This window comes from Lagenorhynchus albirostris, chromosome 3 (genome assembly GCF_949774975.1).
Source record: "Lagenorhynchus albirostris chromosome 3, mLagAlb1.1, whole genome shotgun sequence".
Taxonomy (NCBI): Eukaryota; Metazoa; Chordata; class Mammalia; order Artiodactyla; family Delphinidae; genus Lagenorhynchus; species Lagenorhynchus albirostris.
Window position 1 is genome coordinate 115,474,743 of NC_083097.1, and position 19,453 is coordinate 115,494,195.

General features: G+C 39.1%; 1 protein-coding gene across 1 annotated transcript in view; it reads left to right on the forward strand.

The window, feature by feature from the left end:
• CTNNA1 (catenin alpha 1) overlaps positions 1-19,453 on the forward strand; it is a 180,284-nt gene that overhangs the window by 11,021 nt on the left and 149,810 nt on the right. Inside the window, exons 2-3 of the mRNA XM_060143688.1 lie at positions 16,971-17,077; positions 18,455-18,650. Of these exons, the coding sequence (XP_059999671.1) occupies positions 16,973-17,077; positions 18,455-18,650 (301 nt within the window). The 5' untranslated portion in view covers positions 16,971-16,972. The remainder of the gene's footprint in view (positions 1-16,970; positions 17,078-18,454; positions 18,651-19,453) is intronic.

Genomic DNA, 19,453 nt, shown 5'->3' on the forward strand with positions numbered 1-19,453 from the left:
GGGGACAAAACTGCGAAACTTTACTGAGAGAATTTTGACAGTCACATTTCCAACACAAGAACGGCCTGCAGGGGCTTCCCTGGTGGCGCAGTGGTTGAGAGTCCGCCTGCCGATGCAGGGGACACGGGTTCATGCCCCGGTCCGGGAGGATCCCACATGCCACGGAGTGGCTGGGCCCGTGAGCCATGGCCGCTGAGCCTGTGTGTCCGGAGCCTGTGCTCTGTGACGGGAGAGGCCACAATGGTGAGAGGCCCACGTACTGGAAAAAAGAAAAAAAGAAAAAAAAGAACGGCCTGCATGGTTACAGTTTGCCTTCATTTAAACCTGTGATTGCCCTTCACCTGTAAGATAACATAACATTTGGGAATATTAGTTAGAACTTTATTTAGATGACACTAAAAGAATACAGAGGACACTACAGTCTTAGTTTTATAAAATGGACTAAAACCAGAATCCTAAGGGTGACCCTTGGCTTATATACAGTTAAACCTCTGTAGAGACTTTGAAGGTAGACTTTCAGGCATATTAACAATATTTGCTCAACACACCACTCTTTCTAGTGGTACAGAGAAACAAAGAGACTGTTCAATTCAGAACTGATTAAACCCAATGCTTCCATTCAGAGATAGTTTTTTTTTTTTTTAACATCGTCTTTGGAGTATAATTGCTTTACAGTGGTGTGTTAGTTTCTGCTGTATAACAAAGTGAATCAGTTATACATATACATATGTTCCCATATCTCTTCCCTCTTGCGTCTCCCTCCCTCCCACCCTCCCTATCCCACTCCTCTAGGTGGTCACAAAACACTGAGCTGATCTCCCTGTGCTCTGCGGCTGCTTCCCACTAGCTATCTGTTTTACATTTGGTAGTGTATATATGTCCATGCCACTCTCACTTTGTCACAGTTTACCCTTCCCCCTCCCCATATCCTCAAGTCCATTCTCTAGTAGGTCTGTGTCTTTATTCCCATCTTGCCCCTAGGTTCTTCATGAACTTTTTTTTTTTCTTAGATTCCATATACATGTGTTAGCATACGATATTTGTTTTTCTCTTTCTGACTTACTTCACTCTGTATGACAGACTCTAGGTCCATCCACCTCACTACAAATAACTCAGTTTCGTTTCTTTTTATGGCTGAGTATGTACCACATCTTTATCCATTCATCTGTTGATGGACATTTAGGTTGTTGCCATGTTTTGGCTATTGTAAACAGTGCTGCTATGAACATAGGGATGCATGTATCTTTTTTTTTTTTTTTTAAATCTTTTTGGCCACTCCATGTGGCATGTGGGATCTTAGTTCCCAGACCAGGGATGGAACCTGCATCACCTGCATTGGCAGCGCGGAGTCTTAACCACTGAACCGCCAGGGAAGTCCCTATCTTTTTGAATTATAGTTTTATCTGGGTATATTCCCAGGAGTGGGATTGCTGGATCATATGGTAATTTTATTTTTAGTTTTCTGAGGAGCCTCCATACTGTTTTCCATAGTGGCTGCACCAACTTACATTCCCACCATCATCTGTAAGAATTAAAAAAAAAAAAGACTTAGAGGGCTTTACAGAAGAAAAAAATTATCATTTGCATTTAATTTTTGTGATGAAGTAATTTAATCCAATTTAATCTTAGTGTTAGATAACTTATGTAATTCCTTAATTGCTAATTTAAAGGGTAGTTCTTTTCTGGATTATTTCATTTTGGCTATTCCATTTCATTATACTGAGCTGTGGATTTCCTTCTTTTTCTTGTTCTGAGATTTCATTATTAAATACTGTCATAAGTAAGTGGCTCATCAGTTGTATTTTGAAAATGTTTTATTGCTATGTTTTATTTTGTTAGTATTAGACATTATGATTTGAAGAGTGTGTTGAAAGCCTGGTTAATTATCAGATTACATGTACTGGTTTATTAGGTTAGACTGCAGACTGTTCTTGAAACTGAAAGTGCTATGATAACTCAGAAAACGCATTCATTGTGACCCATTTCAAGTTACACGGAGGATAGGAGCCTTTGCTAATAGTCCATTTGCCCTGTGCAACTCTGATACGTGCTTTGTTTCCAAGCAAAGATGCATTGTTACTATTCTCTCATGGTATGTTGAATATTTCATTATGTTAAATATTTCAGTATTAATCTAGACTCTTAATCATGGTTTGTGAAAAATGATAGTGCACTGAATAAGGCAGAGCTGAAAGGGTAGATTATTATTAGTGACGAGTCAGTGTTCTTGGGGGTTTTCTGTTCTGGGGATCTCTAAATTGGCAAAGGTTTCTTATAATCATCTGTTATCATTTTCTTGCTTCCTTGGACCTGGGGTCATCATGTTCTCAGAAAAGCTCTGGACTGACTTTGAAGTGTATCTTTAGAAACCTGTCATTTTGCACAGAAGTGGATAAGTGAAATGTGAGCTTGATCCCTTGGGAGGAGGGGAAAAAACTCAAGGAAATGGAAGATGGCAACCCTTGAGAGAAATTTAAGCTTCTTTGGTGTCATTAAGACCTGTGAAAGAGGTAATGTTTTCTAGGTATCTTTATTGAGTTAGGGTCTAAGGTCGTGTTTAGTTTGCTGTATCTCAATTGCAGGGGGAAGGGTTCAGTTAAATACAATGCATTTATTAAGCCTGCCTTTTTTTTTTTTTTTTTTTTTGCTAATCTATAACGGGAGAGAGATTTCTTTGCACACACATCGGTGTTGCTAGATGAAATCTAAAAACAGTCGAGCCAGTTCAGTTAATCATTTATAGAATGTTGTTAGATGAAAGTTACCATGCTCAAAAAAGGCATGATCTCTGTACTTAAAGGAGCTCTCAGCTTTATGGGAGATGGACACACTGTTATCGTGCTATGTGGCAAGTGCTGAAATAGAGATGCTTGTAAAGTGATGGGGGAACCCAGAAAAGAGGGAACAGCTCTTTCTATGAAAGCAGAGGACATTTGTGTGAGCCTTGAAGGAAGATGGAAGAGTCTGGAGGGGTGCTCTGGGCAGAGGATAGGGGTTATATAAAGGTCTGGAGACTTATACTATCTGGAGAAGAGTTTGGAGTAGAGGCAGGTGATGAGGTTGGCAGGCCATTGTGAGTAAGGTTTGTAGGAGTTTCCGCTTCATCCTGCCTGTGGTGGGGAAGCAATGCCAAGTTCTTTTCAGAGGAGAGTCGATTCCATGACAGTGATAACTGGGGCTGTCTGGAGAGTGATTGGAAATGAGAAGACTCCTGAGAATGGGAAGGGTTAGTAGAGTGAGATATTTACTAAGATGCAGAGGAGGGGAGGGAAGAGGAGGAAAGGGGCCTAGAGTCTCCTTCTAGGGGACCTGGTTTGGTGGAGCTTTGGTAGGGGGAGGTGAGGAAGGCCAAGGGGGAATAGATGGGGAGGAAAATGCTTGGCTCGAGCCTTGTGGGGTTTAAGGAACTGAGCTCTGCGGTCATGTGCGTGAAGTCCTTTAGATTGGGAAAGTGCTGCTCTGGCCAGGAAGGCACTTGCTGTTGGCTTTTGGTCTTTACTATGGTTACTGTAAGAGGTGGGGTTTTCTCCTTTGTCTTTGAGGGTTTTTTTCTGGGGCGGGGTGTGCATTTCAGGATTTCTCAAGTATTATAGAATGGTATTTTCAAGTTAAGAGAGATAACTTCCAGTGCCTTCTTAATTTCTTTGCTTATCTTTTAGCCTTATCTTCTGCCATTTCACTATCTGTCTTATATTTTTCATTTACACTTGTGGTTCTTGGAAGGTGCCAAAGTTCTCTGGTCCCTTTGCACAAACTGAAACAACCGCCCTCCCTCCCTCCTAGTACATCGGATCCTCAGTGAGGACTCTCTGGCCATTGGGGATTCCCTCCTGGGTGCTCCTCTTCGCACTGGTGGTTCACTGTACAACTCTATACTTTCTGTTTTATTGTAACTATTTTCCATTCTATACTGTGAGCATTTCCCCCAGCTGTTTTCGAAATTCTTCAAACGTACAGAAAAGTTGTAAAAGCGTAATACAACGAGCACTTGATTCTTCAGTTTACCTAGTTTCATCAATTGTTAACATTTTTCAAATTTGCTCCATTACTCTATATAAACTTTTTTTCTGAGGAATTTGAAAGTAGACTGCAGACACCAAGTATTTCACCCTTAGGTTTTTTGGCATGTAACTTCTAAGAGTAAGGACATTGCCTTACTTAACTACACTATATAAGAAATTTTACATTGATATAGTAACATGATTTCTTTTAAAGAGTGGTCCAGGAACCAGTGTCTGCTCTCCCTAGGAACTTGTGAGAAATTCAGACTGTTACGTACTACCCTAGACCTACTGATTCAGAATTTGCCTTTTAACAAGATGCCCAGAAGTACTGATCTCATGTACAGTCCATATTCATATTAAATTCCACCAGTTGTCCCAGTGATGTCCTTCATAGTTTTTTTAATCCAGGAATCAGTAAAAGATCCCATACCTCATTTAGTTGTTGCATTTCTTTAGTTCTTTTTTTTTTCAAATTATATTGTTTTTAAAAATATATTTATTTATTTGGCTGCACAAGATCTTAGTTGCGGCATGCGGGATCTTTGTTGCAGCATGCAGGGTCTTTTTAGTTGTGGCATGCGGGGTCTTTTTAGTTATGGCATACGGGATCTAGTTCCCTGACCAGGGATCGAACCCGGGCCCCCTGCATTGGGAGCATGAAGTCTTAACCATTGGACCACCAGGGAAGCCCCCTGTATCTCTTTAGTTTTGATTTTCAGTCTTTTTTTTCCCCCATGACATTGACACTTTTGAAGAGTTTAAGCCAGTTTTATAGAATGTCCACAGTTTGGATTTGTCTTATTATTGCCACTTTTGGCAGGAACAGTACATGTGTGATGATGTACTTTTCTCAGGGCATTGAAATGATTGTCAGGTTGTTCTACTGGTGGTGATGCTAACTTTAAACACTTGTGATTAAGTGGCATCTGCCAGATTGTTCCATTTAAAGGCAACTTTTTCCTTTTGTACTTAATAATTAATTGCTGTGATGATCTGGTAGGGATTTCTAATTAGTCTTTGTGTCCCTGGCACCTAGCAGGATCCCCAGGATGTGGTAATTGGTCAGTCATTGACAAGTGAGTGACAAACTAGGTCATCAAAGGTATACATTACAAGTTTTAGAGATAGTTCTTTCTTGCTTTCTTACTCAGTCTGGGTAACTTCCTATACTCTAGTTAAGTTCCGGCATCTTTTCTCCTGGCTCTCCAAGAAAAGTACAGTCCTCTTCTTCCTGCGCACTTCTCAGCTGTGTGAGAAGTTTCTCTGCCTTTTAGTCCCATTGTTGTAAAACAAAACCCTCTTTTTTCTCCCTTTGTCTCTTTTCTCTTGTGCTTCCAGTCCACATGCTGGTTTCATCTTTGTTTTTCAGACCAGAGTCATCCAGTTTCTTATGGAAACAGGGACTTGCTGCGTATTCATAATCAGTGCCTGTTAGAGGGCTTAGTGCAATTTTCTCTTAAACACTTCCTTTGTGGATGGTCTCAACCATGTGGAGTGGAAGCTAAGTAAACGAACACAGATATCCAGACCACACTGCAGTTACTTCAGGAGCTCTGGAGCTTGTTTTTGTTTTTTCCTTCACTTGATCTCTCTCACCTCTTCTTGCTCTATGCTCCAGCCACATTGGCCACCGCTTTCTCTAAGCCCTGGGAGATGCTGCCTTGTCTCTGTTACCTCTGCCTGCAGCGCTCTTCCCCCAAATAATTCACTTGATTGGCTCTTCCTTGACTTTCAGATTTCAGCTCGTGTTACCCAGACAGAAAGGCCCTGGAAGGACCCTACCTAATTGCATTACCATTATCCTGCTTAATTTTCTTTCTAGCACAGATATTGTCTTATTTGTTTACTTATTTATACTGTTACTACAGCGTAGTTTGACGAAGGCAGAGTTTTTGGTCTCAAATAGTGTCTATACAGAGAAGGCACTAAAATATTTGCTGATTGAGTGGCTAAATGGTGGACTGAACATTGTTTTTTTAGGTTTACCTTTTGTCCTTTGCTTAGTGCTCTTGGTAATCATTGTGTCTCCTAACGCTTGTGGCATGGAAGTTCTTTCATTCAGTTGTTCCCTGTGTTTCCCCCGTTGCCTGTTTTTTTTTTTTTAAATATGTATTTATTTGGCTGTGTCGGGTCTTAGTTGCGGCTTGTGGGATTTTTTGTTGGGGCGTGCGGGCTTCTCTCTAGTTGTGGCGTGTGGGCTTCTCTCTAGTTGTGGTGTGCGGGCTTCTCTCTAGTTGTGGCAGACGGGCTCTGGAGCTCGCAGGCTTAGTTGCCCAGCGGCATGCGGGATCTTAGTTCCCCGACCAGGGATGGAACCCGAGTCCCCTGAATTGGAAGGCAGATTCTTAACCACTGGACTGCCAGGGAAGTACCTCCACATTGCCTTTGGTACTCTAGAGAAGATAAGAAACAAAATGAGAGTGATGGTATGTTTTATTATGATTAAAAATAATTATCTTTAAAAAATAATTATAATAATAAAAGTAATCATAATTATAATCTTAAAAAAATAATAAAGATCTAGCCAAGTGTCCTTTTTCTTATAGATCTATATATACCTGGAAGTGGAGTGACAACTTGTACTATGTGCCATATAAGTTCCTGATATAAAATGTATTTGTATATGAGTTGATCACTGGTTTATGTAATCCGTATTCTGCTGTAGATGGAAACTTTTTACTTTGATTGTGTTTTGGCTCTCAGGTTTGACCAAGGCTAAGCATTTTTTTTTTGGACAATGATATTGTACTTGTGATTAGAAAGAGACTGTGCTTTTTTTTGTGGTGGTTGGAGGGGAACAGGTTTTCTTTTTGTTTAGATGAATCTGTGCTTTTTTAATAATTAATAAAAATATTAATAAATATATTTATATTATATTAATATATTATATATTATATTAATATATATTAATATATTATATTAATAAATATAAATATACTTATATATTAATAAATATAAATTATTTTATTTTTGGCTGCATTGGGTCTTCGTTGCTGCACACAGGCTTTCTCTAGTTGCAGCGAGCAGGGGCTACTCTTTGTTGCGGTGTTCAGGCTTCTCATTGCCGTGGCTTCTCTTGTTGCGGAACACCGGCTCTAGGCGCGAGGGCTTCAGTAGTTGCAGCACGCGGGCTCAGTAGTTGTGGCTTGTGGGCTCTAGAGTGCAGGCTCAGTAGTTGTGGCGCATGGGCTTAGTTGCTCTGCAGTATGTGGGATCTTCCCAGACCAGGGCTCAAACCCATGTTCCCTGCATTGGCAGGCAGATTCTTAACCACTGTGCCACCAGGGAAGTCCCTGGAGTGAGTTTTAATTATAAAGGTTACCTTTTTTTTTTTGACAGTAACTGGGAGATTTGAGAGTTGAGATTCCACCAGCTGTGGTAACTCTGTTTAATGCAGATGCAACCTGGCATCCCTACGACTGCCCTGAGTAATCCACAGTCCTATATCTTGTGCACTGTGACAGTTAACGTTACTGTGGGTACTTTAATTTCTAAATTTCCTAATTTGCATTTAAATGAACCATTCTAACACTGCATTAACTTAACCTTGCTGTTTAAAAAAAAAATTGGCATTTAGTAGCTAGGTGCGGATATTCTAAAGCTTTGGAGCAGACAGATTTTAAGAATAATGTGGCCATTCTGTTGTAAATGAACATTTAATATTTTTGGAGAAGGTATATAGCTCTTTGCACAAATGAGACAGTTTGCCAACAATCAGCCTCCTTGGTTCTGATGGAACTATGCTTTTATTTTCTGCTTGTTGCTTCTCCATTTCTCTTTCTGTCATGAATATTGCTAGTCACATGCCCACCGTCTCTGCCCCTGTCTGAATTTATAGTGAACTTTTGCTTTATAGCCAGGATTGCTATTTATAAGGTAATGAAGACTGAGTAACTACAGTTTAACTTTTTATTTCATTCCACTAAGCATGATCCCTCCTGGAAAAACCTAAGGTTGCTGTAATTCATTAAGGTTGGCTGGCTCTAGTAGGTTTTGTAATAGGTCTTGTGAAGGAGTGCTCTGTAAGTTAATTGGAAAACTAGAAATTGCCAAGAGTTTAAAAGTTATTTGTTTAGTTACTTTAAACAATGTCATTAATTGTAGAGAAGCAGAAGCTATGACTAAGATTGAAGCAGGAACTTTGTCTTGGTAGGCTTGTAAATATTTCAAAATCAGATTGCATAAATTTAATTCAACTAATACTGTGTCTGCTCTGCATAAAGCATCTTTGCATAAAGTACCTTGCTAGCAACTTAAGGCATATAAAGAAACATAAGCATAGTTATCAGGTTAAAACTTAAAATACAGGTAGGAATACCACAGGCTAAACCTGGGAAAAATCAATTATGTTTAATGAAACACTTCAGAGGCTACTGAGAGACCATTTAAATGAAGGGAATACTAGAATTTCAGAGCTGGAAGGACATGGAGCTTAGAATTCAACCCCTTTCATTTTATAGATGAGAAAACTGAGGATCCAGAAAGGTGAGGTCACTTGTCCAAGGTCAGAAAATAAATAAATGACGAAGCTGGTTCCGGGAGCCATGTTCTTTCCAGAGGACGTATTTTCATTAGATTTTATTTATTTTTTAAATTTTTTTTAAAACTTTGAAGAGGTCAGTATTCTTTTTTTAAAAATTAATTTATTTAATTTATTTTTGGCTGCGTTGGGTCTTCGTTGCTGCACGTGGGCTTTCTCTAGTTGCGGTGAGTGGGGGCTACTCTTCCTTGCAGTGCACGGGCTTCTCATTGCAGTGGCTTCTGCTGTTGTGGAGCACAGGCTCAGGCACATGGGCTTCAGCAGTTGTGGCTCATGGGCTGTAGAGCGCAGGCTCAGTAGTTGTGGTGCACGGGCTTAGTTGCTCTGCGGCATGTGGGATCTTCCCAGACCAGGGCTGGAACCCGTGTCCCCTGCATTGGCAGGCGGATTCTTAACCACTGTGCCACGAGGGAAGCCCTTCATTAGATTTTTAAATGTTCTACCTCTGCTGTTTAAAATCCTTGTAGAGTTGGGGTCACCAAAAGCATAACTTGACTCTGTACTATAGTTTAATAACATTTGGTGTCACTCTTGGAGGGGCCTTAGATTAAAGATGCCTCACAAGGCAGTCTGCTTCCATCATGGTTATTGAAAGACTTGAAAACACACTGAATGGGTTCTCAGTTCTCAAGTGTCAGTATATTTCAAGTTTCTCAATGGAAGTGAGTGATTTGAGTCTTTTGCCTTAACACCTCCCTCCTCAGAGACAGTACTTAAGAGGATGTGGAGTTTTGGGATGTGGAATCAATCAGAAAGGACTTCAGGGGAGAATCTTGTTTAGTGATTGCGAAGTGGTGACCAACAGGGCAAACATAGTACTCAGATATGAGTGTTTGTCCCATACAGTGGTAAAATCTTTTGGAACAAGTTTCTAACATTAAAGTTGGGAGATTTAATGTAAAAATCTGCAAGTTTGGATCTCTTAAAAAATCGAATGATCTGCTAACCAGAGGTGTGCATGATAAAGATTGCCTGGAGCTCATGGGAAGCTGGGCACATGCTTTTCCCATTTACCAGTCCCTAGTGGGTCTCCCCAGACCCAGAGAGGTCAGGGTCGTTTGCAGTTCATTAGTGTGCTTACACTCTGCCTTCTTTTCCAGTTAATAAGAAAGTGAAATTATTTTGTAATTGGGAAAACAAAAGACCAAAAAGACTGTTTTTTTGATAATTTAAAATTTATTATCAATCAACATGTGTACAGATCATCAGGGGACTCTTGTTCTTTCTCTAAGGCAGTCCTAATTTTTCTCCAAGTGTCTGAAGCCTTTTTCCCCGTTACTGGACTGGTCCAGTCTTCCCAGGCTCACCTTGGGCAGCTTGCTCCCTCTTTGCGTTATCTCCAAACAGCTTTTCTTCTCCTTGGCAGCTTCCCTGTGGCTTGAGACCTTGTCTCTCTCTCAGCTCAGGACTCTCATCCTCTCCAGTTTTGCTCATTGGGCCTGAGCAATGGATTCTAAAACCATAAGAATGCATGTGTATGGTGTTTGGATCTTGTTTGCTGGTTTTCAAAGGTAATCAAGTCCTCAGGCCAGGTGCCTTTCCTCAGGCAGGGGTTGGGCTAAGTGCTTTTCCCTGAGCTCCTTTCAAGAAGGCTTTTTATTTCAAGAAAAAAATGAAAAGGTGTATTTCTTTGGGAAAGTGAATTGTTGTATGTTGTACTTGTTTAATAATTAAAATCCAAATGTGACCACATGTCTTCTTGCAGCTAACTTCACTTAAGTTGTCTTTTGACTCCTTCCCTCTGCAACCTTTGAAAGATTTTCTGTTCTGTGTTGATACAGTGGCTGGAATGCTAGGATATAGAAATGTGGGATCCATGGGGAAAAATCATTCCTTCTGAAATGTCTTATCTTTGACATTTGATGACATTTGCTTGAGCTGTTGTCAGTCCTGTAGCAATCTAAAGGACTCCCATCTCCTAGGGTTTGCTCACTTGGGCTGATGTTTAGTGGGCAAATAACCTTTAAAAACCAAAGTATAGGCTTGACATAATATGAGTGTAGAGAGCAAATTTGCCCACTTGAAATGAAACAAATTCCCTGGAAATGGGCATTTTGTGTTACCAGATTAAGCAAATCCACATTCCTTTTGGCATTCCATCTTCAGCGATTCTAGAATTTTTAGATGATGCCTCCAGTAATATTTTCAGCTATATCTAAAGGAGTCTGCCTGTTTGTGCCTCAAGCATGCATTTATGGGAGAGGATACAAACATATTTTTTATAGTAAAGTTGTTAGGAGTGTACTGGTCACAGACATGCGCAGTTCTACCTTGTCCTGGTCATTATTCAAATATAGGATTTAGATGTCTGATGTTGCTTTCTGTAGAGGGTTTAGAACTGTGCTGTCCGATAAGGTAGTCACTGGTGGCTATTTAACATTAATTAAAATGAAATAAAATAAAGACAATCAATTCTCAGCTACACTAGCCACATTTCAAGACATCTTTCCCTCTCCTCTCCTCTCCCCTCCCCCCTTGTTCTCTCCCTCTCCTCCTCCCTTCTCTTCTGTCCTTCTACCCCTCCCTTTCTCCATACTGTCTCTCATTTTCCCCTTCAATTTCCCTCTGTTCCTTGTCTTTCTCCTCTCTTCCTTCTTTTCTTCTCCTTCCCACTCTTCCTCCCACTTTCCGTTCTTCTCTGTATATATGCATATATTTAATACATTAATTTTTTCTAAACCATATGAGAGTAAGTTGCAGACATCATTCCCATTACATGTCACAAGGACATAGCTACAATATAATGACGGGAATTTGAAAAGTTAACATTGATACATTACTATTTATTATCTATTTCAGAGTCCCTGATCAAATTTTATCAGTTGTCTCAATTTTTTTTTCCTCCTAATACAATTTTCAGTCCAGAATGACTGCATTTAGTTTTCATGTCTTTTTTAGCCTCTTTTAATTTGGAAGAATTTCTCAGCCTATCTTTGTTTTTCCTACCTTGACATTTTTGAAGACTGTAGCTAGTTATTCTGTAGAATATCCATCACTTTGAGTTTGTCTGATGTTTCCTCATGACAAGATTGAGGTTAGATAATATTGGTAGGAAATACCACAGAAGGTGATGCTGTATCCTTCTCAGTGCATTGTACCAGGGGGTACATGATGTTCATTTGTCCCATTATTAGGGATGTTAATTTTTGTCACTTGGCTAAGGTGGTGTTTGCCAGGTTTCTGTACTACAGAGTTATATTTCCCCTCTTGGTAACCAGTAATCTGTTGGGAGTTACTATGAGACTTTGTAAGTACTCAGTTTCTTAGTAAACTTTTCATCTGTTTGCTTTAGCATTCTTTGATAATTCTTGCCTGAATATTATTATGATGTTTCCTAAATGGTGATTTTTCTAAATATGTTATTCCTTCCCTATTTGTTGGTTAATTTCCTATTACAGAGGAACTTTTCTTCTCTTTTGTTCATGTTAGCGTGGACTCATTCAGCGGATCACAGTCTGTTTAATTTAACGTTCACAAAAGCCATCTAAAGATAATGATAGTCTTTTTTTCTTTATTATTATTTTAAAAAATGTATGTATTTATTTATTTTTGGCTGCGTTGGGCCTTCATTGCTGCATGCGGGCTTTCTCTGGTTGCGGCGAGCGGGGCTGCTCTTTGTTGTGGTGCGCGGGCTTCTCATTGCAGTGGCTTCTCTTGTTGCGGAGCACAGGCTCTAGGTGCACAGGCTTCAGTAGTTGTGACATGCAGCCTCAGTAGCTGTGGCGCATGGGCTTAGTTGCTCCGCGGCATGTGGTATCTTCCCGGACCAGGGCTCAAACCCGTGGCCCCTGCATTGGCAGGAGGATTCTTAGCCCCTGCGCCACCAGGGAAGACCCCTATTATTATTATTATTTTTCTTTTCTTTATTTTTTTGGCTGCATCGGGTCTTAGTTGCAGCACACTGGATCTTTGTTGAGGCATGAGGGATCTTTCGTTGCGGCTCGCGGGCTTCTCTCTAGCTGTGGTGCGTGGGCTCCAGAGTGTGTGGGCTCTGTAGTTTGTGGCACTCGGGCTCTCTAGTTGAGACGTGAGAGCTCAGTAGTTGTGGCGTGCAGGCTTAGTTGCCCCATGGCATGTGGGATCTTAGTTCCCCGACCAGGGGTCGAACCTGTGTCCCCTGCATTGGAAGGTGGATTCTTTACCACTGGACCACCAGGGAAGTCCCTGATAGTCTTTTTCTAAAAAGTAAATGATAGTTTTATTTTATAAATGAGGAAACAAGTACTAAGTGATTAAGTGATGGTCAAGCCTGCCTTTTGATTATATTGTCCTCCTTACAATTTGTAAAATAAAGATTGTACTTTTTTTATTACAAAAATAACTTTCTAAATACCTGTCATTTTATAAAATCGTAAAATACAATTATAAAAAAGAATGTTAAAACCACTCATAATCCCCAAATCTTAGAGGTAACATCATTGTTAATATTTTGGTTTATATATCCCCCTGCAGTTATACTTCATATTGTTTTCAAAATCCCCTTTCCGTCTTCAGTAGTATGTATTTTGAACATTTTCTCATAAACCTCTACATTTTCCCCATTTTTAAAATGAGAAATTTCAGATATACGCACCCAGCCACACACGTCTTCCATCTAATTTAACATTTATGAATATTTTTTCATAATTCCTTGGTCTCTATGTGTATGTATTTTTACTTTCGCTGAATTTGAAAGTTGCAATCATCTTGCCATTTCACCCCTAGATATTTCAACATGCATCTCCTAAAAATAGTCCTTTTTCTATATAGCCACAATTCATTATCACACTTATGAAATTGAGCAGTAATTCCATAATATAAATATTAAAAATTTACCAATTTCCCTGCAAATGTCTTCTTAATAGCTTTTTGTTTCAAACTGGGATCCAAACAAGATACATGTGTTGCATTAGATTCTTATGTCTCCTGAGCCTTAAAGTCTGAAATATTCCCCACACCCCCCCATGTTGACTTTCTGACAAGTTAATGTCCTGTTGTCTTGTAGGATGCCTTACATTCTGGATTTGTCTGTTACCTCATGGTGTTGTTTAACATGCATGTGTATCCCCTATAAACTTCTATACTTCATATAAACTTGCAATACAGTCTAGGTTAGGGTTTCTTAACCTGCATTGAATTTGAATTGGAAAAATTTTGTCTTTGTTGTTAATATTAATAGGAATTTAGCATTTCCTTCTTTTATTAACAATAGAAAACCAACTCCAGTTTTCAGTTGAACCTCTAACTTTGTCCCACTAGTAGGAATCTCAGTGCTTTTCATATATGTAGCAATTGTAATGTATCTTGAAAAAGTGTGTGTTCATTATTACTTTGAAGTAGTTATCAGACTTCTTGACTTTTTTTTTTTTTAATTTATTTTTGGCTGTGTTGGGTCTTCGTTTCTGTGTGAGGGCTTTCTCTAGTTGTGGCGAGTGGGGGCCACTCTTCATCACGGTGCGCGGGCCTCTCACTGTCGCGGCCTCTCTTGTTGCGGAGCACAGGCTCCAGACGCGCAGGCTCAGTAGTTGTGGCTCACGGGCCTAGTTGCTCCGCGGCATGTGGGATCTTCCCAGACCAGGGCTCGAACCTGTGTCCCCTGCATTGGCAGGCAGATCCTCAACCACTGCGCCACCAGGGAAGCCCCTTGACATTTTTAAAAAAAGAATTATTTATTTTTTTGGCTGTGTTGGGTCTTCCTTGCTGTGCGCGGGCTTTCTCTAGTTGCGGCGAGCGGGGGCTACTCTTTGTTGCAGTGCACGGGCTTCTCATTGTGGTGGCTTCTCTTGTTGCGGAGCACCGGCTCTAGGCACGCAGGCTTCAGTAGTTGTGGCACACAGGCTCAGTAGTTGTGGCTCACAGGTTCTAGAGTGCGGGCTCAGTAGTTGTGGCACACGGGCTTAGTTGCTCCACGGCATGTGGGATCTTCCTGGACCAGGGCTCGAATCTGTGTCCCCTGCATTGGCAGGCAGATCCTTAACCACTGCACCGCCAGGGAAGTCCCTTGACATCTTATTTAATATGTTAATAAAGAGCGTATATATTACTGCATCGCACATTTGTAAAGTATTTTTATAACTAAATTTCAATATATGTGTTTCTTTGGTAATCCTTTTTTTTTTTTTTTTGCGGTATGAGGGCCTCTCACTGTTGTGGCCTCTCCCGTTGCGGAGCACAGGCTCCAGACGCTCAGGCTCAGTGGCCATGGCTCATGGGCCTTCCGGACCGGGGCACGAACCCGTGTCCCCTGCATCGGCAGGCGGACTCTCAACCACTGTGCCACCAGGGAAGCCCCCTTGGCGGTAATCCTTTGAATTATATTTCATGCATTTCAAAAAAGTTCTGAGAAAGGGTCTATAGCTACCCTGTGCAGTACTGAAGCCACTAGCCACATGTGGCTATTGAGCCCTTGAAGTGTGGCTTGTTTGAATTTAAATGTGCCTTAAGTGTAAAACACATCCCAGATTTCCAATACTTAGTACTTATGTAAACGTCTCTAATTAAAAAAAACTGATTACATAACGAAATGATAATATTTTAGATATACTGTTTTAAATAAAATATATTATTGAAATTAATTTCATCAGTTTCTTTTTACTTTTTTAACACGGCTACTGGAAAAATTTAAATTACATAGGTGGCTTGTATTATATTTCTATTGGACAACATTAGTCTATAGACTTTACTAGACTGCTAAAGGGATCCGTACATTGAAAAAGGCTTAGAATCCCTGTGCAGAGGCTTCATTAGACTCAGGTTAAACATTTAATTTTAATTTTGCTGTTGCACAGATAATTTTGCTCAGTTTATAGTAATACAGAGAGAGGCTCTTGAAAAACATTTAAAACTTTTTTTTCATTAAGAGTACTTTTTAGGAAACGTATGGCACTTCATATTTCATTGGGTTAGGCATATACTATCAGAGTTGCATTATTAGCAATACTAAGTTTAGTTATTTAAGGGGATGATTATTAGATCCCAACACTGTAAAGGTGTATCCTCCCCGCTTTGTAATTAGTAAGTAGCCTGTTCAGGTGGTACTTCGGCACCTTACAAATACCCTTTTCCCCAATAGCCTATCACCTAATGTTGTTAACATTCATTGATAATCCGTGTTTGAATCAGTTATCCCACTGGGGTTTACAAAATGGTCATTTTCTAATTCTATTCTATATTTATGGTACAGAAATTCTCTTCCCACCCCCTTTCTTTTGAGGATCCCTGTGGTCGTAGGATAGCTATCTAATAGGCAGTTACAGTTATTCTTCTTGATACTCAACTTGTGAATTTAGCCAATGGAGCCCTTGGTTCTAGTATCTTGTTGATATGATCTTGTTAGTCTTTGTGTCTTTCCTTGCTTTCTGCGCAACAGGATGTATCAGACCTTTAATAAGCCTTTTTTTTTTTTTAAGGAAATAGTATTTAATAGAAATAAAGACCTGGGCAGTGAGAACACTAATTTTTGTTTTTTTCTGAATTTTGTCAGTATAGTTTTTTAAGAGTAGCACAGTATCCCCTTGTGTGGTTGGTTGTGTGATTTATTCAGTGATCTGTTTGAAATTTAGGTAGTTTCCAGTTTTTAATGATTGTATACAGTGCTGATGTGAACATCATTGTATCCAAGTTTTTACATGTACCTTAATTTTTCCTAGAATAAAAATTGAGAGGTAGAATTTCTTGTTCACAAAAATGCACCCTAAAAGGTTTTATATTTCTATGAACAGTTTGTTGTCTGGGAAGTTTTAGTGTTTACTTCAGCTACATGTCTCACCTGGTTTTCTGGTTTTTCTTTAATCTTTGAGGCACTACTTTTAGAAGCAAACACCAGCTGCTTGGTATTTTGGCTGAAGTCTTTTTCCCTTAGTCTTAAAGCCTCTGTCTAATGGAAGTTTACCTTGACACTGATACAGTGATATTTGACTAAGTGTGTGACTTGAAATTTCTTCTGGCTACAAGTGATAATAGCTGTAGGTGCAGAGGGCAGTAGGCTTAAGCATTATGTTTTAATACAGTAAGAGAAGATATTCTCTAAGAATCCATCAAACAGTGAAGTGAGGTTTACCTTTTAGATAATAGTGTACTATAAATATTTTAGAATAAGAGAAACCAGAATCTTCTGTATTAGTCTTCTTTCACTTTAGCTTTTCATCCTAATTCTAAGTCAGTGTGGAAAAACTCGAGGTAGAAGTGTCTTGGTGCCAGAGAAGCCAAAAGGGAAAAGCTCTGTGTTTGGGAATGCCCTCTTACAGTAGCCCTAATGTTTGTAAACTCGAAATCTTAAGTGTAAGAGGTTGTAAGAATTATGGGCCCTCATGTGCAGGCTGGTAAGAATTTTTTTCATCTTGTGATTGTAGCTTTCCTGGTATAAAAGTCCTTAAGTAGGAGAAGACTTGTTATATGTTTCATGTTTGTGTTTGATACTTGCCTGACCTTGTCTCCTTCTCTTTCAGAAATGACTGCTGTCCACGCAGGCAACATAAACTTCAAATGGGACCCCAAAAGTCTAGAGATCAGGACTCTGGCAGTTGAAAGACTGCTGGAGCCTCTTGTTACCCAGGTAAGAATCCGCAAACAAACACGTAGTTGTTGTAACATGATTCCATAGCAATAGGCCCAGGTAATAAACACAGGGCAAGGTTATTTAGTTCAAAGCCTTAATTTGAGTGGTTGAGTTTAGGCTGATAGTAATGAGACAGTTTGGCTCCGCTAATAGTTAAATATTGATGTGTGGATTCATTTAGCCCTTCAGAAACACATTTGCTGCCATTTTTTCAGTCTTACTGGCAGTAATAGGGGCTAGTGTATGTAGTGCAAGTAGTACTTAAAAGTATTTCAAAAAAAGATAGGATGCGGAGCCTTGACTGTTAAGCTTCTTCACCCTGCTTAACACACCTTTTGTTGTCTAGGATTGATTAACAGGTCATTTAACTTGAGGGTGTAGGTTTGGTATGTTTTGTTACAAGTACAAATATCACAGTATGATGACATTTCATTAACTGTTAGCAACTAGCTATGCACTTTTAGTGTTTTGGCACATTTTACTCCTGTGTGTGTGTGTGTGTGTGTGTGAGTGAGTGAGAGAGAGAGAGAGAGAGAGACAGACAGACAGACAGATACTGTGCTAGCATGAAAATGAGATGTAATGGCATGTGCTATCTTTTTAAAAAACTCCATTCTAGCTCATAAATATAAACTAGTATTATAAGTAAGTAAGTAGGAGTGGGTGGTAATACTCGAGAATATTTACTTTCTTGGAGCCCATCTACTGCAGCTCTCAGGTCTTCTGTGGACCGCGTTACACTAATAAATGTTTAGTCATCTTCAGCCTATACAGGTCATCATTATTATATGTGTTAATGATGGTTAATGTCTGGGACTTAAAACATCATCACAGTAGGCTGCTTTGGGCAATTGTTCCTTTCTTTATTAAGGGCCTTTCCTAATTAATTGCGATTTGTGTGAATACACTGAAAAGACTTCAGAAGCAAGTTATCTTAAAACATTTTGCACAGGTTGAAAACATGGAAAAATGTGACCTCCAGGCAGATCTAATAAATTCATTGTTAACCTCTTTCTAACCTTCTTGATGACATGCAGTAGAGACGTAACTTGTTTGTTACCAGTTTTTAATTTGTAAAATGAAGTTTAAAAACCTAATGATCACGTTTGAAGAATTAAAATACTCATTATATTTCTTAGCTTACACATTGAGATAGCTAAATTATTTTGGAAACTAAATAGAGTATCATTCCTGAATATCTTAAATATGGAGAGAGTTGTATGTTATTTGTTAATGCTTAGTGGAATCTCATAAGTGTGATGTTTCATTTTATTATGAATAATTTATTCTTGCTACCTTTAAAGATGTTAGTCTTTCTGTTTTTTTTAAAATTTTAATTGACTACAATTTAATTTTCAAAAATGAAACTTTTAGGTTACAACCCTGGTAAACACCAATAGCAAGGGGCCCTCTAATAAGAAGAGAGGTCGTTCTAAGAAGGCCCATGTTTTGGCTGCATCTGTTGAACAGGCAACTGAGAATTTCTTGGAGAAGGGGGATAAAATTGCAAAGGAGAGTCAGTTTCTCAAGGAGGAGCTTGTGGCTGCTGTAGAAGATGTTCGAAAACAAGGTAGGTCAATATTGCTTTTTATATAGAGAGAGGCAGGCCTTTCTAGAAAAATAATCCTTAAAGGTGACTTTTTGTGGTCAGTATTTTCATTCTTATATGCTTGCCAGTTGCTCAGGTAACTATGAATATTCACTTAGTGGAGATGTATTAAGTTGTACTGGCTTAAGCTTTAATCAGGAGAGATTAACAAAGGAACGTCTTTTTTGGAGACTCTGAATCCAGTTCCCTTGGGTGTTCCAAATAATAGTTGAGTCTTAGAAATGTTATAACACAATTTGATAGGAAATAAATGGGGCAGAAGTTTATATTTTATCCTATGTAATATCTCTTAGTTTGTGCTGAAGATGTAAGGGTGATAAAATGGAAAAATGTCCAGCCATTCTTTTCAGAAAGCACTAGAAACTGCTTCATTCTGTCAGACTGGTATGTAAAATCAGCCATGCATATTTGCACTGGCTTGAGTTTAAAATAATTTAAATGGAGCTTAAGGGAAACATTATTTTTGGAAACTCAGAAGTAGTAAAAAGTGAAATTGTAACCCACAGCTTATCAGTAGTTACTGTTAGAAAAACTGTCATCACTATGATGTAATAAGCACAATATAAGAGGACTTTATTTTATTAAAAATTTTTTTAAATTTTATATTGGAATATAGTTGATTAACAGTGTTGTATTAGTTTCAGGTGTACAGTAAAGTGATTCGGTTATACATATACATGTATCTATTCTTTTTCAAATTCTTTTCCCATTTAGGTTATTACAGAATATTAAACACAGTTCCCTGTACTATACAGTAGGTCCTT